A 19,561-nucleotide genomic window follows, 5' to 3' on the forward strand; every position below is an offset into this window, starting at 1 on the left:
ACCTGGACATGAATACCAAACGCCAGTCGGCTGCCGTCTATAAAAATGGATTGGATTTCATCTTCAGGACCTCATTAATTCCTTATAGGCGCTCATATTGATTTCAAGGTGCCTCTGGTCCTGTTAATTCGGCTCAACTCACACATGGGTCTGGGTTCAGTGTGTGTCGCCCGTAGGTGGTCGCGACTTGCTTGTAATATGGGGGAGGGGGGTTTGAACATGAGCAAGATGAACACAGTGAAAGAATGAATGTGAGGAAGATGACCATGAAAATTAAAACATTAGATCACAACAAAGAACGTCAGTATCTGCAGTCTTCATTTTCATTAAAAAAAATGTAATTCAGTTCCTCTATTTTTTATTGATATGCCAGCAAATCAAAGCTCTTTACAAACAGATCTTGTTCATATCCAGAGAAATATTATCAAATCAATCCAAAAAAAATCTGTGTTAATCAATCCAAAGTGATTAACAAGTAGTTAGTTCTTCAAATGCTCCGCTCTAACGATGACAACTTGTTTTGTTTTAGGGGAAAAGTAGAAAATGAAGTCACCTGGAGTTCTACTGCACGTCTCCAAGGCATGCTTGGAGTCTTAACTAATTGGTTTCATCGACCTTAGTCATAAACCTTTACTTAAAAATGGATCGCTAAAACATAAATGTCAACGTTTGATGCGCTGTACAGTTTGAACTAAATCGTCTCTGCAGTACCTTGACGGGTTACGGCGACGGAGATAAAATAATGAAATAAAAGAGAAACTATAACACTGCAGGTTACTTTCTAATCACAGTACGCAGACAAACACGTACGCAGACTTAATCACTGACGCATAAAAAAGTCACACGATTAATGATTACATATTTGAGCAGTTTTAGACTTTTTTTTCCCCCAAGTTGGACATGAAAACTCAAAGAGCTGCAGCTTCTCACATCATCAGGCAGTGTGTTCACAAATCAATGATTGCAGCCTCTGATCATGTTTAATCTAGGTCATCAAGTTTAGAAGGCAATTCTACCAAATACCGTGGAAACGTATGTAAACTTGTGAACTGACTGATTTCATGCGAGATGGTAAGACAAAAAAGGTTGCCGTTTTTTTTTTTCAGTGACGCATGATAAAGATTCGTCATTGACATTTAAGCAGTAAAATCTCTGAGACCAATACGATTTAAATCTGCCAGGTGCTGCTGGTCCCTTTCTAAAGAAAAATTGTAGTGACTTGTATCAAATGCAGCACTGGGATCTAATAGGATGAGCATAAAACTTTGTCTGAAGGCTCCAGAATATCAAGGCTGAGCTTAATCAGTCACCAGTGCCGTTTCTGTGCTATGATGAGCTCTGAAACTTTACAAAAGTACTTTTTTGCAGCGCAAATGCTCATCTTAGATGCAAAAGATTAGCTCATAATAAAAATAGAGAGTCTTTTTTGTACAAAGGTATAATTACCGCAACCATAAAAGTAGTAAACGAGTGTTTCACCCTGTTACCGATTTTCATTTCAACGCATCAAAGAGGGTTTTATTTTCACTCTGCTTTTTCCTCGTTCACTTATTATGCTAATAAGCACATAAATCCCTCTCAATAAATCACAACTTGGAAGGTTATTTTAAATTTGCTTGTGTGCGTGCGCGCACGAGCGTGACCGGGCATATGTGAAATTCGAGTGTGCGCACCGGCATAAAGGCCAAATCCAAATATGCAAATGTTCATTAGAGGCGAATAAACCCAAAGATTAGTCCTCACTAATTAATTCGGCTGCTGCGAGAAGATAGGCTTATGCAGTGTCATAGAGTGAACGCATGCTTGTGGCAAGCAGCTGTGCAACTCGACGCCGGAGTAAAGAGCGTTTTAGTCTCCTCCAGACATCTCCTGACCATTCCCTCGTACACCGAAATGCCATTACCAGTCGTTCAGATGATGTTAAAAAAGAACATGTTGTTCTTTCTCCTGTAGCTCTGCTACGAGGGTGAGAATGGACTGAGAGGAGTTATTTGTCATCATCAGTCTGAGTGCCCTGCTGCCTCTCTCTTGGTCAAGCTCTTTCAAACATTTTTATCTCCTTTCCATCTTTACTTTGTCAAAGTTGTTTTTTTTTTTGTTTGTTTCCCCCCCTAACCTATCCTTTTTTATTTTTGTTTTTATTCTTCAGTTTTACTTTTAGTATCTTCTTGTGGCAGCTTCTACAGTGAATGTTGTCCCACTCATCACAATGAAATCTGTTGGAATTATGTTTATCATTCTTACATTTCTAACTTTATGTTACTAGTTGTTTTTCTATTTAGAAGTTTAGTGTTCAAATTTGTTGAAACTGGAGACACAATTAAATTTTCCTTAATCTCAAGCATGTTTTTACAGATGGTGACTTAGATCTTCCTAGGATACTCCTGAGCTGTAAACCTATCTGTGTTAATTAAATTTCTGTGTCCCCCTTCTTTGTATCTGAATTCACATCCTACAATCCACATCCTACTGTGAAGATAGGATGTGGGGTTTCACCCCCTCCATTCCTTTTCACACCCTTCTTGCTAATAAAAGAGACAAACAAACTGAAGGTTTTCAGAACACATGGTCAGCGGCTTGGAGAAGCAATTCACTGTGTCTTCTCCTTCTGCAGAAGTTTGGTTGAAAACTCATATACGTTGTCTGTGGTTCTTTCTTTTTATGTAGGTTTGAGAAAATTCCTATCAAAATCATTTCGATTTTAAACCAATTTCTCCTTTTGCAGGTTTAGAAAAAGTGGGCAGGGACTCGAACTACGAGCAGGAAGGAAAGGTCCAGTTTGTGATGGACGCCGTCTACGCGATGGCGCACGCTCTGCACCGTATGCACCGAGAGCTCTGCTACGGCTACCCGGGCCTCTGCCCACGCATGGCTAACATCGATGGCAAAGAGCTGCTCAGCCACATTCGTGCGGTCAAGTTCAATGGTGAGTTCAGCTTTTGTGTTTTGATCCTATAGACATTATCTGTTCCAGACATAATCTGACAACCGTCTGTTGCGTTCCAATCAAACACATTGTAACGGCTACGCTGCATCAAGAAGGTGGCGAGACGTTAACTTTCCACGCATCTGAGTGCGATTCTCAAAACAATAAAAAGCAAGATGGACAAATAAGTTAGCAGCAGTAGGGTGTGAAATGAGCAAAAAATATGTGCTACCCACACAGTTTTTTTTTTTTTTTTTTGCCTAGAGGATGTTGATGAAATATATTCTTCCTTTTTGATGTGAGAGATCTATACCTGCCACGTCTCTTGATGCCAAAGCATCTGGGAGGCTCGTCTGATGCTCCTTGGTCTGCAATGTCTGTCCATTAGTTGCATTCGGCCTGTGCAGTAACCAAAGGCTAGTCGGAGGCAGCCTCCATTACTTTAGAAACTTCTTTAGGGTTTTAACTCGGATCGTCATGGGATACACACACAAAAAAAAAAAAAAAAACGACAATCTTACTTTTGAGTGTATGCTGTACATGTATGGGGCAGCCATGTCTAAAAAAAAAAAAAAAAAAACGACAATCTTACTTTTGAGTGTATGCTGTACATGTATGGGGCAGCCATGTCTCATTCATCCTGCGTTTCATTCGCAGGAAAAGTAGTTGTGCAGTGTTTCCTGGTGTGTCATCTCCAACTTTCCTTTCGTATGGCTAATGGTTCTGTTTTCCCATCGTCCATCTATATCCACTCTACACTCTAGGCATCTTCACCTCTGTCAGCTGCCTGCCTTTAGGAAGCGTTGTATCTCACTAGATGGACGAACTAAAACTAGTCTTTTTCCCAGAGAGAACTCTGCTGTAATGGATTATAATTCCTCAGGCAGGTGAACTCGTGGTCATTCCTTGCAAGCTCATATTTACCACACATTTCTACTTATGTGACCAAATAAAGTATTTGGTTCCAGTGGCCTACTGTGTGTCGATTGTGATGGATATAATAGAAAATGATGTGGTTATCCCACATTGTTAAGAACAAGTAAGTGTAGTAGAAAGTTTAGTTTAGAGTGGGCGGTCGGTAAAGACTGATCTTTGTGTTTAGTTTTTGTTTTAGCTGATAGTTCTTTAATAAGGCTCAGCCTTTAAATCCAGCTTGTTTTGAGTGTTTATTTTCAGTTAGATTTGCCACATACACATCTTACATTCTTAATTGTGACACCGTAATCCTCCTTTAATTCTTGAATTTTCCTAATTACACAGAAAGCATGTCATCTATTACCTTACAGTACCCAGTTTTTTCATTTCCTTTGTTTCTCTCTGGACTATTGACTGGTTTTAAGTGGATGTGCAACATTTGCTCATTTTCAAGTGGTATCAGACTTCTCATTTGAATACACTCTTATTAATATATATTTTTTATTCCCCTGAGGCACCTGTACCTCCTTTTCATTTCCTGTGTTCCTCTTCCCCCTCCGCGCAGCTCAGAATACATAAAACATGATGAGCTGGAGAGCGAGAAAGCGTGCCGAAAAGGTTGTGGTGTCGTGCGGATTACAGGAAGGCTCTTCTGATTTAGAGGCGAGATTAAGATTGCAGGAGGACGTCTGTGTGGGAATGCGCGCGTGTGTCTGTTGCTGCCTCGGCCCTCCGCCTGTCTGAAACTGATTCACCAGCGGATGCTGATTGCTCTCTCGTGCTCGAGCAGCAGGTTTATGCTCAGGTGTGTTTCTGTGTTATTGCTGGCCGAGAGGCGAGAGAAATCCTCCCATAAAACACAAGGTCAGAAACTTAATACGCAGATGAATCGCCGCACTCCTCTCAATCACGGAAAGCTTAGAGCTTACCGAGTTTTCTTCTCAAAAGCCAAGTGGATTAGAATCAATTAAAAATACAAGTTTTGATGGCACCTTCAGGTTTTTCCAGACACCTGCGATGAATATACGATGTCAGATGTCGGCAATGATGTTAGAGATGAAACTGCTTATACTCAAGAGTCTGAGCATCAGGCTTTTTTGTTTTCAAAACAATTTGAAATCAATCCTTCGTCAGTGGGAAAGATGATTCACAAGTGCAAACCATGTAATGTCAAATTAGACAACAAGGAGCCTAGAATATGAATAAAATCGCGTCTGGAAGTTCATCGTCCAGCCAGACTTGAACACAGCTGTTGAGACTGTCAGCAGGGGTATTACAAATCTAATAAATATTGAGTTGGACCTGCATGACTTGAGCATATGTTTTAAAATCGGGGTTCTCTGTTACATTTCCAGTAAGCAGTAGCTTCAGTGTTTCACAGCTGATGGACATCAAAGCATCTTCTAATGTAGCTGTAACCCAAAGTTCACAATCACGTTGTTCCTTGGAGGGGGGAAAAAAAAAGGTAAATAACCTGATAAACAATGTCTAATTTGTAGTGATTAATGGTTGAGGTCAAGTCCCAGTTGAATTGCTGAAAAGCAGCATCTCTGCAGTTTAGCACCGAGGTGTTCAAGTGAGGTTGACATAATTATTAAGGAGCACATTTTGACAGGAGCTCACATGAAATGCCTTCACGGAACAAAAACAGAGTTGGTGAATTTGTCGGCGGGTCTTTCAGTCATTTTCATGGAAAAGCACTGCAATAGGAAGGATCCATTTGGAATTTTGGGGGGATAAAGACGGCTTTAATTCAACATTTCCTGTTAAATGTCTTTTTAATAAAGTGACGTTTGGTGCTGACATGAAGGTCTGAGCTTTAAATTTGATATCCCGCTGTATTTACATTTGAGTCTCTAATTTCGACTTATGAAAGTAATCTTGGGCTAAGTAATTATGCCCTGATTACATATTTTTACAAACACAAGAAATCTTTATTTGTGTAATATACACATTACATTTTTTTCCCCCCAAACATTTCTTAAAAGTATTGCAAAAATCTTATCTGGTTATTTATTTATTGTTGCGTATTATCTTGTGAGCTAGACATATTCCTTCACCCTTCAAGAAAAAAAAAAAAAAAAGAGAAATAGACAGGAAAATAAAAGAAAACTAATCTTACTACTTCTCTCTCACATCCAAACTTTCTTATGAATAATTAGTATGTGAATACGTACAATTTGGATACTTTTTAACCTGCAGGGTAAAAATAGTTCAGCGACATTTTTCAGACAGATTGTGGTTTTATGCAGACCCTAATTACGGAAATAAATTCGAGCAGGTAGAACGTTGAGTGGAAGTGCCGACTAGTCAACTGAGAATGTGTAATAATTACACTGTTCCAGCTGTAACAAAGATAAACTCAATGACACTGGGTCAAATTCACCGACAGGATTACCCAGTGCAGTTGTGTCATTTCCAACATATATGTTACAAGTGAGGAGTTATTGCAGAAAGGATTTAAAAAAAATTGCAATAAATGGGATGTTTTAGTAATCGGGTAAATGGCTTCTAAAGTTTTGGCCAAACATTCTTGAATTTTTCTAGTTTCATCTCCATCCATGCGCTTGTTGTCATGTGATGCTCACTCACTGCAATAAAACGTGTGAACTTCACTGTTACTAGTTCATGTTCAATGCAAAGCAATTGAGGTGGAAAAATAGGAAATCCGACCCTGATCTACTTGCAAAAGAAATAACACAAACATTTTTACGTTGGTTAATTAAATTAACCAGGAAAATGCAAAAAAGAAAACAAAAAAAACAACAAACTCTTCCCTTTTCATGCACGTAACGATGCACACTTTAAGTGTTAACAGTTGTCTCCTTTTAAACTTCTACTTTTCTCACTGTGGCAGATCTTTTGTCACCGCGTAGTTCTCTGGGAATTTATAAAAGAGTGAATTATTCCTCATTAAGGAAGACGGACCCCGGGTGAGCAGGGAGATAATCACGGTCCATTATACCGCTGAGGACATGGGAGAAAAATCAATTGGCGCTTCGCTTGGATCAAGAAAAACAGCAACTAACATTTGAACCGAGCTGGGATGTGAATGCGAGGGTTGCTTTAACCTACGCTGTGTCGTCAGACGGGTTCGAAAAAATTTCAAATGATGTCTTGATTTTGCTGCTTCAGTCGGCATGGCATAAGCACTGCTGCTGATTTTAAACCGAAGAAGTGATTTTTTTTTATTTTTTCATTATTAATTCTTAACTGACAGTGAAAAAGCACCGTGTTTTCTAAAAACAGTGAAAGGCTGGTGTGGAAGCATTTTACCTTCAATAACTTGAAAGCTAGTTTGTGTATTTACTCCGGTCGTTGTTTGATTTTAAAATATTTTGATCTGAAACACTAAAAGAAGGGCACAAAAACAAGCGAAACAGACAAAATACATAAAGATCCAAATGATTTTTTTCACAACATTTTAATGTTGCCTGCTCACTGAGATGAAGTGACGACTTTCTCTATCGGCGAGAGTCTGAAAGTAGATCTGCTGCTTCTTCTTCACATTGTTGGGTGCCAAAAAAAAAAAAAACCTTTTGAAGCCAAGTGGTTGCAAGTTGAATTGTGGTTTATGGCATAAACAAGCACAACCAGCGTTTGTGGGCTTGCTTTTGCAGATAGGAGACAAAAAGTTGTCCTGCAGAACTTATGAAGAAAGCGGAAATGAATCAAAGATGTTTCATCTCACCAAAGCAATAGTTTTTATACACATATTTGTCTTTTTCTTTTCTTTTTTTTTAGCATATAATAAATTGTTTTTAACTGATAATCAGTTTTTAATGAAACCCTGACCCTACATTTAAAGTCAGGTGAGAGAGAGAGAGAAAACATGCAAGGTTTTAATCAGTTGTGTTTGATGCAGATGGATGTGCGTGTGTTTTGTCATTCAGAGAAAGCGATTGTGTTCGCGGCCCGATAATAACTCCTGGGGAGACACAAGATGGACATTCCCAGCGGAAGCAGCTTGCACTAATTAGAGGGGCTTGACTTTGAGACGACGATCTCTACATGCGGCTGAACAACACAAAAAATGAGGAGTGATTGTAATCATGAGAGGAAGGGACTAACCGGCTGGGGGTGACGAAGTTCATCTGTTCATAATGACCTCGGGGAGAAAGTTGGAGAACAACAGACGGAACTGGGAAAGACTTTATGAACTTCGCCAGCTCTCTTTTAACTTGGAGAACGGACAGGAAGTACATGTGATTGAAGGGGTTTGAGGGAGCAGAGAGTTTACCAGAACACAGTGACTTTGAAAGAGGATGAAGGCAAGAGTGATGAGGGGATCGATACAGGTGATAAGAGTCTGACTGAGAAACTGGGTTTGGGAAATTATGCAAATTTGTTGGAGGGGAAAAAAAAAAAGTTAAATCGCAAAACCATGAAGGATGAGTTGGGAGGAAAGATAAGGGACGGATATGGTTAGTCTAGTCACAGCAAACTGGAACTCTGGAAGTAAATTGAGAGTTTAGTGAAATTAGAAAAAAAAAAAAAAAGCAGGCTATAAAAAAGAAGTAACTTGGAGCTTATAGGAAATGTTAAATGATCTAAAGTAATGCTGAGCAACTTGAAAGCAGTGGTGGAAATAGAGGGAATATTCTGATGGGGCACAAACCAAACTTGACCAACAAACTGCAAATTTACAATGGAATAGGTGATTGTAAAGTAAAATTGCATTTAAATTTAATGCTGTGTGGCAAAAGTATGGAAAAAAAGAACGAAAACATCATTTATGGCATAAAATTGAAACTGGGGTGTATCCTAAACTCTGACACACCTAAAACAATGAAAATGTCCAGACTGGTTTGATGTTTTCAATAGTATAAAATATTATATAAAAATATTATATATTTTTAATAATAATAGCACAATCACTAACCAAATGTTTTGATTACATTTTTTCCCTTTTTTTAAAATTTATTTCTGCTAATATTTGTTAAAGTTGCAACAATTTGCTTTTAAGTTGTTTTCCAGTTTTGACCTCAGAATACCAAAATCAGCCAATTTAGATTTTTTTTTTCTTTGTCTCTCTTTTTTTAATTACATACTGCATTGAAATAAGTTATTGGGCTGCCATCATTAAATTACATCCAGCTACAGTGTCTGGCTAATTTCTGGAAGTGGATTACTGTAGGTGATTTAATTATAGAGATGAAAACACTTGAAACTTGTAGATATAATAGAAGTGGGAGCCGACAGACGCTGCATGAATGCAAGTTTACAAAATCTTACCATGAATGAGTCAGACAATTAACCCCACAGACTTGGAACGACCTAAAATGGGAACATAATTGAGGTTAGAAAATGAGACATGGGGAAAAAAATATAATAAAATTATTGTCTTTCATCCCAAGACAAAAGTAGATTTTGACCTCTCTGCTTTCTTAGCTTTTGCCGACAGCCTATCTGTTAATTATCAAAAATATGTTGTTGATGGTAAAAAGATGTAACTGGGTGCAAAGTGGTTATTAACTAAAAATAAAAGTTTTTCTGGCAGCTCTCCTAACCAGCTGCCAAAACTCTGCTGACTTGTTTTATTTATCCATTATTATAAACCCATTTTTTTATTTTAACACACAACGGTATTTATTCTTATTAAAGATGGACAAATGTATGGCTTAGAGGACTGACTTTTATTTTGGAGAGGACTTTCATTTATTCTCAGTCAGTCCTTTATGGATTTACTGGTGTGTTTTGGATTATTGTTGTGTTACAGGGTCCACTTTTTGTTTTTGTTTTTGTTTTTACTGATGGCCTCACATTTACCTGATGTCGATTTCTTTTTTCCTGGAATTTGGATTTTAGCCAAACATGTTTTCTGTTCCGATGTTTTGAATAACTCGGGTTTAGACTCGTCGCTCCATGGAAGATTTCTCCAGACGTCCTGGTCTTTGCTCACATTCTCTCCGGAAAACTTTAGCCTTCCCTTCACCTTTTCCCTGTGGATCAAAGGTTTTCTCCTCGATCACTTCTGAAAGCTAACCTTACAGTCTCTTTCCGATTGCACGCGACCTTTGTATCAACAGCACCAAGGTGATTGGGGTTTTGATGCTTTCTTTTCGAATCTTACCGTCAGCTTTCAGAGTGATTTTTAGTTTGATGTGCCAGACCTCAGCATGTACAACGGAAAGGCTGATTTCATATTCTTTCGGCAGCTCTTTGAATCCCTCACATGAATCGTAAGCTGCTGCTGCAATCTTCCTTATGACAGATCATTCAGTCTTACAATGGTATTCCCTCTTTCTTCAGTGGTGAAGAGCAGATCAAGCTCCAGAGACGGAGCAAGGACGTTCTATCATGAACAGCCGTGTTAAACCTGTGTGTACTTTACTCCTCGCCATGTTTTTTTTTTTTTTTTTTTATTAAACGACATGGTGCAAAACATTTTCTCGAGTCTGTTTAGTTATAATTAAAGAATTTCTCAGTATAGTTAAAAGTGCCATTAGAGAAAACGATGTTTCATGCTAAAGCACACTGGTTTTGATATTGTGCCCCATTTTTTCCCGATGGCATGCTTTGAAAAAATGTGTAAAAGTTATAATGAATATTGCAAAAATGACCATGATAAGTCTTAATAACTAATATTTAGGAATCGGAATGACATACCGAAATCTTTCCAAACTATTTCTATTGGGCTACGTCTTTAAAATAGTTTTAAAACAAACATTCAGTTGGTGACTTGAATCATTTTGCTTATGGGCATTCCAGAAATGATGCATGACTCTGTATATCCATTACTTTACATGTCAACACTCGGATATATTCATTTGGATAAATGTGGACTGCATTTGTAATTCAGACCCTTTCCTTTCAAATAGCCCTAAATGTCGAATTCTGTGAAAATTTGTAAGTTGAGTGCAACTGTGTGTTTATTCATGCGTTGGCCCAAATCTCAATCAAACCGAGGATTTTTGGCAAAACCTGAACCGATGTTGAGGAACCCTCTGCATCCAATCTGACTAAACTTTAGCCGTTTTGCATTTGGGGGGGTTGCAGTGTGACAAAAATGGGAAAACATTAAAAGGGTAGGGAAGGGTGCTGTAAGTTTCTCTTTTTTTTTTTTTCTTCTTTTTTTTTTACCGCTAAGTCAAGGCGCAAGTCACAGCAGAGGCAGATTTAAAGAGGGTAGAAATGGTTTCAAAATGCACACGGAAGGGAAAGTACTTTTCTTGATGCGAGCAGAGGGATGAGGCAAATCAAGAAGGTGAAAAGTCAACAGAGAGAACGAGGGGGCTTTGAACAGGAGGAGAACGGCAGGAGAGACAGCTGGGTTTGGAAGACTGGAGGCGTGCGGATACTTTTACAGCGATTGTTAAAATTGAAGTATATATGAAAAAGACAATTTTCCTGATGGAAAAACAAAAACAAAGGATTGGGGGAGCGAGGGGGGGGGGACCAGCAGCAAAGCAGTGGTGGCTGGATCGAAGCAGCTGCTCAGATTCAGTTTCCTCCACGGCTGCAGAAAGCTGCGAAAAACGCCGGCGTCTCTGTGACTTGAATCCAGGCTTCATTATCACTTTTCGTCTGTCATTTCATATTCTCTTTCTGCGTTCCTCTGACTGTCTTTGTCGCTCTCCCCTATTAGTGCCACGGATGCTCGGCGCACAGATGGGAGCCTGTTGGCACAAAGTCGGATCACACACGCGCAGGCCCATGGTTTATTAATGCGCGCTGCAGAGGATCCTTCTCGTCGTAAACATTTAGTCGCCACGAAAACGGGCGGTTCACTCTTTGCGTTTCTGAGCTAAATGTGGCTGAAGGCCTTTTTCTTAAGCCCCTCAGATTGTTCCTCTCCTAAGCTTTCTGCGTCACCTAATCCATCTTTTTTATTGTTTTTACTTTGTCTAACTGTGTCTTCTGCTCCAAAAAGACGTGTAAAGCTTTATGAAGTCTTTGGACCTCCCTCAACTCCCATCTGCCTGTTAGCTTTTAAAAGCCATGCAAAGTGATCCTGCACTTTCTCCTGTTCTTCTTTTATGTCCATCTTCTTCCACTCTGTCCTTCCTTCCTTCCTTTATATTTTTTGTTTTACTTTTATTTTATTAGCTCTTTACTTTTTAGTTCATACTCTCTCCCCCTCCCTCTCTGCCATTGTGCCTTACCTCGTCTCCTTCCTTTCTGTCATTCCTTCTGTCTTTCCATCTTTTTACCCCTCTATTTTCTTTATGGTTTGCTTCTTTCCTTCCTGGAACTTGGTTAAGTCTGCCAGGATGGACTCCTGCAAAAGCACCCTTTGGGCTTGGAGCTTTGTAAACCGAAAGGCTGGTAAGATGGGAATGGCATCAAGAGAGGCTTTTACTTTAAAAAGAAAAAAACATCTAACTGATTTGCATTAGAAAACAAGAAGCTAGTAGATGCTACTTTATACTTTTCTTTTTTTGCAACCAATACTTCATTTAGCAAAATAACATGGCAGGATTTACCAATGATGAGAATTCTTTACCCCATGTGTGGACTTTAAATTTAAGCTAACTGTGAGGGAAATGTAGTTGGAAAAACAATTTAAAATGGCAATGCATGCAGATCATGAAAGTGATATTCAGCAAATTAGAATGCGTTCTGCTGAGACTCATTTGTCAGAACTTTAAATGGGATATTAAACATATTTTTCGTTAAGCCCACATATAAATAAAACATACTTATCTGACAGTATTGTAATCCAAGAAATGAAATGTGTTTTCATGAGTGGACATGTCTGCGTGTATGTATCTTTTACTCAGTAATATCAGTTCTGAAATATATGTTTCAACAATATTTTTGACTCGTTGAATGTGACTGTATTAACAAAACAGATTCTATTGTTTTACTGTTAGTTGTAAGTCTTGTTTTACCTTATTTTTGTTTCTTTGATATAAGTTTTTAAGAAGCTGCCACTGCTTGTGTTGACTTTTTGCAGCAATCTTTTTTCTTTTTTTTTCATTCAGCTGCACCAGAATAACTTTAGCTTTCTCTTTCGCCTTAATTTATTCTTAATATGATTGTCACACTAAAGGAAAACTTTCATTTGTGATTAGCGATTCTGTTTCACCGTGGAAGGAAAAAGGGTCGGGACCTACGAGCCTTCTGCAATATCTTGAGAGAGTTGCGGGATGATATTCTATTGTGATTACCCAAAGGGGGAAGGTTGATTTCTGTGCAGCAGCTTCAGAGCGGTGCCTCCGGCAGGCAGGGATCGGTATCTCGCTTGAAACCGCTGCGCCTCAGTCGAGCTTTTGTTGTAACCGTGCCTTGCTGCTGCTCAGAGAAGACCTGAGGAATTAGCATAAACTAAGGCCTGGGAAAACGCTACCTTGCACTTTCCAGCAAACTTTTTTTTTTAGTCTTTTAACAGTGGGTGTCTTAAGTTCCATCAGTTAAATGAATTCCTAGAAAATTGATCGTCTCCCCTGACCTCGTGCTACTTTAAAATTAAAACCTGGCGCACTTACCCGCTGTTCTCTTCATCTTTTGAAATCTTGCGCTTTCGACACGGCACCCCTTCAGCTCGCTCTGGGTTGTGTGGAACGTTCATCTTTGAGAAATAAAGCGTCGCCGCAACAAAGAACTTAGTTTACTCTGAGGAATATGAGTCGTGACATGTTTATTAGCAAATATATGCTGCGGGTGTCTTTAGAAAGGCGCGGCACATGTGGAGAATCTGGTGTGATGTTTAAGAGCATTGCGTTATCAAGCCTCGGCGCTTTGAAGTGGTGACAAAATGTTGTCTGCATTGCAGCATATTCCTTCGCATAATATGTATCACTCTAGGATGAGTTGGAGGTGTGTTGCCAGGGCGACAGGTGAATCATTATTTTTTCCAAGGTTATGCCAACTTAAGCAGTATGCTTGGGAAGAAAAAGAAAATGCACTAGTTGATTCAGAAGTTGCAACACAGAAGGGATGAGATGATTCTTGCGGAACCATTTTCTTTTGGAATCATCCTGCAGATTATTATTCACCAAATCAAATTTGGTCTTTGGAGAGAGAAAAAAAAAAGTTAAGTCTCATTTTGATACATAGCCTTGGAAAAACATCAAGGATTCAGTAGACTACTCCTACATTCGGTAACCACGGTCCTGTGAAAAATATCTTTCCTTTACTACCTGTCCATTGTAATTTTTTAAATCTCGTCACTTTACGACCATATACTTCATTCTGTTTTGTGATAAACCAACACAAGTTACTGGCTCATGGAAAATACAGCAAGAAGACTGTGGAAAGGAATAAAGGGGTGTTGCGTTATAAAACACTGTTCCAAGTTTTGAACATTTGGTTTTTCAATCATCGAAAATGGAACGAGTGGTACAGCTTACATACCTAACCTAAATTAATACTGCAGATCACTTCGAAATAATGCAGTGATGACAATATTATGCCTCGGGGAGGCTTTTAGATGGAATTATACCGAAGAATCCAGGAGTAAAATCTTTGTGAGCTATGGGTGGGAAGTTTGGTTTCCAGCTAAACGTCAGAAACAAAGCTGCAACGGAGTGACTTAGATTAGAGCACATTTATGTGCCCCGGTGGAATTGCACCACTCAGATTTTTATTTGCAAACAAATGGGGGAAACCATTAATCGTTTTTGGTAGACCGTGTAGGTCTACCACCTAAAATCCCAATAGCAAACATTGACGTCTGTGATTGGAAACTGTCACAGACGCCAAAACTGTGAACCCCCCCCAAAGTTTGACATTTCTGACAAGTTTCTCAAAAAACGTCTTTGACTTTTAGTGAAAATCACTCGTCACATATTGCTTGTAAAAAAAAAAAAAAAAACTGGCTAATCAGTTTATTTCTACAACTATGCTAGTGAAAACTGTGCATATACACAAATGACTGGGAGTAATCTGCGAGTAATCTCATCAGATTTTTTTGATTCCTCCTTCTATTTGCCTCTGAGGGGAAACCTCAGTTCTATTAATCAGAACACTGGGAAGCGATTCTCCTTTCTACCAGTGTGTGGTTTTGAAAGCCGGCTGACAGACGGGTCCTTCGGTCCCTGAGGGCAGAAACAGGAACTGTGCTCACTTGTAATGAACAATAAAGGACATAACCTGGAAGCAGGTGTTAATGTATGCTACTTTTATGTGTTGTTACAAGATGTTGTTAGATGTGAAAGAAACTGGTAACCTTTTGTGCCATGTCGTTTTTGTCAGCATAATCGGTATTTCTGATTTTAAACTTATCTCATTGTAACTTAAGGTGGCAATGAAGCTCTGATTTGCTATTTTCCTACTGTGGACCAAATCGTCTTGGAAGATTTATTTATTTATTTATTTAGACATAGAGGGTTCATTTCTCTGTTAAAGTCATATAGGTTTGGGGTTAAAGTCTGGTGTACTTAATGAGGTGGGGATTCTGTATAGCAGCTCCTTAAAAGCCTTCATACATAAAGGAAGGGTCTTGCAGAAATATTGTCCATTGTCAACAGATTTAGCCATCAGAAATTACTTTAGCTTTTCAAGATGATTTCCTTTTAGCTCTAAAATCCTCTTAAATTTTGTTTTCGATGTGAGTTTGCTATTTTACCAGAAGGTAATGTATTTTAAAAGATGAACAAGTTTCAAAGGCTCTGCCTAAAGTTGTTTGTTGGTATTAAGATTAGATGAAAGGCACTTCAGGTCTTTTCTGATAATGCAAAGAACAATGATTCTGTTTGTAAAGTGGAACTTTTTGAAATAACTAATTAACTGTAGGTCTTCCTTATTCTGCTTCTTGTGCTTCAGCTGAGGTTTGTTTTTTTCTTTAATGTCAAACTAAACAGATGAACTTGACACAAAAATCTTTCAGGCCACCAAGCATGCCTTTGCAGCTCTCCAAATGAAATATTAACCAGAAACAGCGTTGTCAGATATGGATTTCTATACCTTATTTCTAAACCCAGGCTGCGATAAAAGGGCCAAGACAACCCGAATCGGGTATATTCAGGCTTTAGCGGGAACACCAACATGCAGAAGCCTTATCTGACTGTGCAATCCTTGCAGTGGGGAATTACATATCATAACTCTTATTATCCAAGGTTCTTCAAAGAGTAGTTGTGGATGATGATGCTGGAGGCAGGAAAGATCTCCAGTAGTGGTCAGTATACTAGCGAAGTGAAGAAGCCTCTGACTGAAGACTGTTTCTGTGTCCGTCTCATAACTGTCGTCTCATGCTACCAGCCCAATATCCAGGCAGTAGAGCCGATATTCTACAATTCTCCTGGATGACCCAGTCAGACGTTAGCAGCTCTGCTAATCCACCTGCTTTACTTTTGCTGTTCCTCTTTAAATCTGGGTGCATGTTTAGAAAGATGAGCAGAGAGATGTTGGAGTTGGGGAGATGATCCTTGCGCGTTATGATCGATGAAAAAAAATGGTTTGAACTTTCTCCCCTTTCTATGCATCCATTCAGTCTCTGCTTCAGGTCCTCTAGGAGTTTGGGGTCAGAGTTCACGGATTACTTGGGCTTTCGGAATGCAATTTAGCTGCTGCTAAATGTCATCCCCATGAGAACCTGTGTAAAAAAATAAACAAATAAATAAAAATAACACCTTGCTGCTATGTTTATGGTGTATGGTATCTTAGTGTCAGTTTATTGTATGAAAAACAATCATGTAAATATTTTTATCAGAAAAATGTTATTTTTTGAATGTGATTCATTCGCATTCATCCATTTTTACCCTTGTCCCCCCACAGGGGGTAACGTTTCGGACGAAACGTTACTCCGAATCGTTCTCCAGTGAACATTTCGGGGGCGAGCGGATTTACGTCCTGGACAGGTTGCCAGCGTGTCACAGGCTGGTTGTTTGGCCCGACAGGACAAACAACCAGCCTGTCTATGGTCAGGATGGCCTACATGCAGTTAGTACGCATGCCCGCGCATGCGCATTAAGACCGTCAGTGGCGTCAGTTCAGCATACGCAACAAGTTATGACGAAAATAAGTCATTACATTGACTATAATATCACATAATATGATAACTAGATAAATATACATGCGTTGTCGTGGTTTCAAAGTGTATTTAAAGCAGATCTGGCTGCCGCTGCAGTCAACTAAAACACACGCCCGTGTAAAACTCATTAATCTACTTAACCGCTAAGTCAGGATGTCATACAGCTGTTCATAACAAAGTGTATGATGATCTACGTCATGATTCTATGTTGCTGATTAAATAAAATCGTATGGTAATGACTGCTTATACATGTCAGAGCTAAGCGTAGGACTATCTGACAATGTAGGCTGATGTGACAGAACACCGCCCTAAATCTCGTCAGCGACAATAGGCGAGAGCGGTCCATGAGGCGTCTATCCTCATATTATGTCTATGGTCGCGTTACTCGTTACATCCAAGTCGCGTTGCGCTTTTTGTCCGTTAAAATGTGAAGTTCAGGGTCTTAAGGTGGCGCCGTAAAATCTAAGCAATAACGTGACTTAGTGTCTGTTGTCACCCATCCCTCCACCTTTACTCGCACGCGGAGCTCCAGACATGCGCAGTGGTTTCCTCTGAGCGGAAGAAGATGTCTATCTGATCTCAGTATTATAATAGCGCTGCATAAACCATAAGATATGGCGACATGTAAAATAAGCAGCGCTTCACTTTCACAGACGGTGGGGACTTCGTCCACCTTTTAGTGTCACTTGAAAGGAAAGCTTAAAGAAAGGTAAGCTCCGTGGACGTGATGCTAGCAATGCTAGCAAAGCTAGCTGTACAGAGACACATGTTGAAACTGCGATGAAAAAAAGTTGTCACTCGTGCTGAATTATTGTGTGGAGGTGTTGAATGAGGTGTCGCATTTATGGGACAACGCTGTGACCAAAGTCTGCATTGATATGACATTCAGGAACGACCCATTCTTCTGGACGGATCTTAATTGATTAAATTTATTTCAGCTGTGTAAGTATTTAATATCTAGGTGTTTTATGGGAATCTGGATCTTTCAGATCAATTTGAGAAGCAATTTTGAAGGTAAAACTTAATGTTTTTGTGTCACGTAGCGCGGGGTGGTGGTCTTGATTTGGTCTTGGGTAGGTGGTCTTGACTACAACTCTGCTACGTGGCTTCTCGGTTGCATGTCCTCCCCCACCCACCTTCTTTCCATTCCCTTTCTGTTGGAAAGGGAATGGAAAGACTTGCAAAACTATTTGTAACTATAGTTTTTTGCCACTATAGTGGCAAAAAAAAAAAAGTGAAGTTCATGCTATGTTAGGACAGGAGACAAGATGTTTCCATCCCTTAAGTTATGATTCATAGAATCACATATCTAAGTCTAAACTATTTTACAGAGAGTAAACATAATAAAAACGTGCTTTATCCTTGGCATTGTTAATTAAAATGGCACATTTCTAATGCATTAAAATTAAATATGATTCCATTAGGTAATGCATTCAGCAAGTACTTTTACTTTTAATACTTGCGTATTTTTAAAAGCCAGTACTTTTTTTTCTCTAAAGTACAAATGTTAATGTGGTAGTTTTACTTTTACTTGAGTACATTTTTGTCAGTGTATTTGTACTTTTACTTAAGTACATTTTGTGAGTACTTTCTCCACCACTGGGCCACAGTCAGTGGTTTTTGTCACTATGGAGAAAAAGTTAGATGCATTTATCTGCTTTATGTGTGATGGGATCTGGATTCACGGTTCAACCTGTTGAATATTAACTAAACCGCATAAAAATGCGGCTAAATAGCCGATGTTAACGTGATTGTAATTTGACGGGTAAAAATACAGCATGACCGATTATTTAAAATCCTGCGCAGCAAAGTTTCCAAGTCTTGACCGGTCTGCGGTAATAAAAAGGTTGGGGACCACTGATGTAAAGCACTTTGGAATGCCTTGTTGCTGAAAGGTGCTATACAAATAAATGCTACAGTGGCATTAGCACTGTGGACTAATAACTAATGACTTGTACAAAATCAAAGGAACAAAAGTCGACATTGATATTTGACTGCCGTATATTTCTATTTTTCTTTATATATTTACTGCAGTTTACAATAGTTCTGTCACTGCTATGCTTATGAAAAAATTGGTTTTTGCCTTGGAGTCAGGGTGGCATTCAATGCCAATTTTTAGCATAGTTATCTGGACTGAGTAAGAAATTCATGCACAGTAAGTTAACTATGATCACGCCATCCTCTCCTTTAAAGATACAAGACCAACAGAACAAAGCTGTTCTGAAATATGGCTGCAGTCCGACCTCCTCTGAGCGCACTAAGCAGAGGCCACCTCTATTGTCTTCCTTTACAACCTTCTTGAAGAAGAGCCCAAAAATGAAAATAATCAGTGAGTGACGGTTATGTGGATAAAATTGGCTTGCAAATAACAAAGGAAAATGGACTGACGGTTTCAAGATGAAAGGGAAGAGAAGCTCACATAACCACTCATTACCATCCTGGTATGCAGAACACAATATCTGAACACAGGGCATGTGGAACTTTGAAGCCGTTGGACTACAGAAGACCACACCAGACATTATTCCAATAGACTATTTCTATCGGGAACCTGCACCGTGTCACAAAGCTTAAATTATCTCTGTCTGGTTTCTTAACATGACAATATGTACGCTGTACTCCAGCCTTTGAGGTAACCAGTTCTTGATGCACTCCAATGCCTCTTGGGATGTGGTGATACGGTGCAGTTGAAAAATCTGTAGCAACTACATGATTTTGTTATCAACCAAAATCTCTCAGGGATTTGTCTTTTCTGACACCTTACAGAAAAATATCTCTCAAATGTTTCTGAAGGCAAAACGGGGTAC

The 19,561-nt window shown here is 39.1% G+C and overlaps 1 protein-coding gene across 8 annotated transcripts in view; it reads left to right on the top strand.

Moving 5' to 3' along the window:
- The window catches only part of grm8a (glutamate receptor, metabotropic 8a), a 255,278-nt gene that overhangs the window by 197,831 nt on the left and 37,886 nt on the right, over positions 1–19,561 (top strand). For all 8 annotated transcript variants that reach the window (XM_016664539.1, XM_016664552.1, XM_016664554.1 and 5 more), the window contains one exon: positions 2,726–2,926. In XM_016664539.1, the coding sequence (XP_016520025.1) occupies positions 2,726–2,926 (201 nt within the window). The remainder of the gene's footprint in view (positions 1–2,725; positions 2,927–19,561) is intronic.

The sequence above is a fragment of the Poecilia formosa genome, unplaced genomic scaffold, assembly GCF_000485575.1.
Source record: "Poecilia formosa unplaced genomic scaffold, Poecilia_formosa-5.1.2 Scaffold9, whole genome shotgun sequence".
Taxonomy (NCBI): Eukaryota; Metazoa; Chordata; class Actinopteri; order Cyprinodontiformes; family Poeciliidae; genus Poecilia; species Poecilia formosa.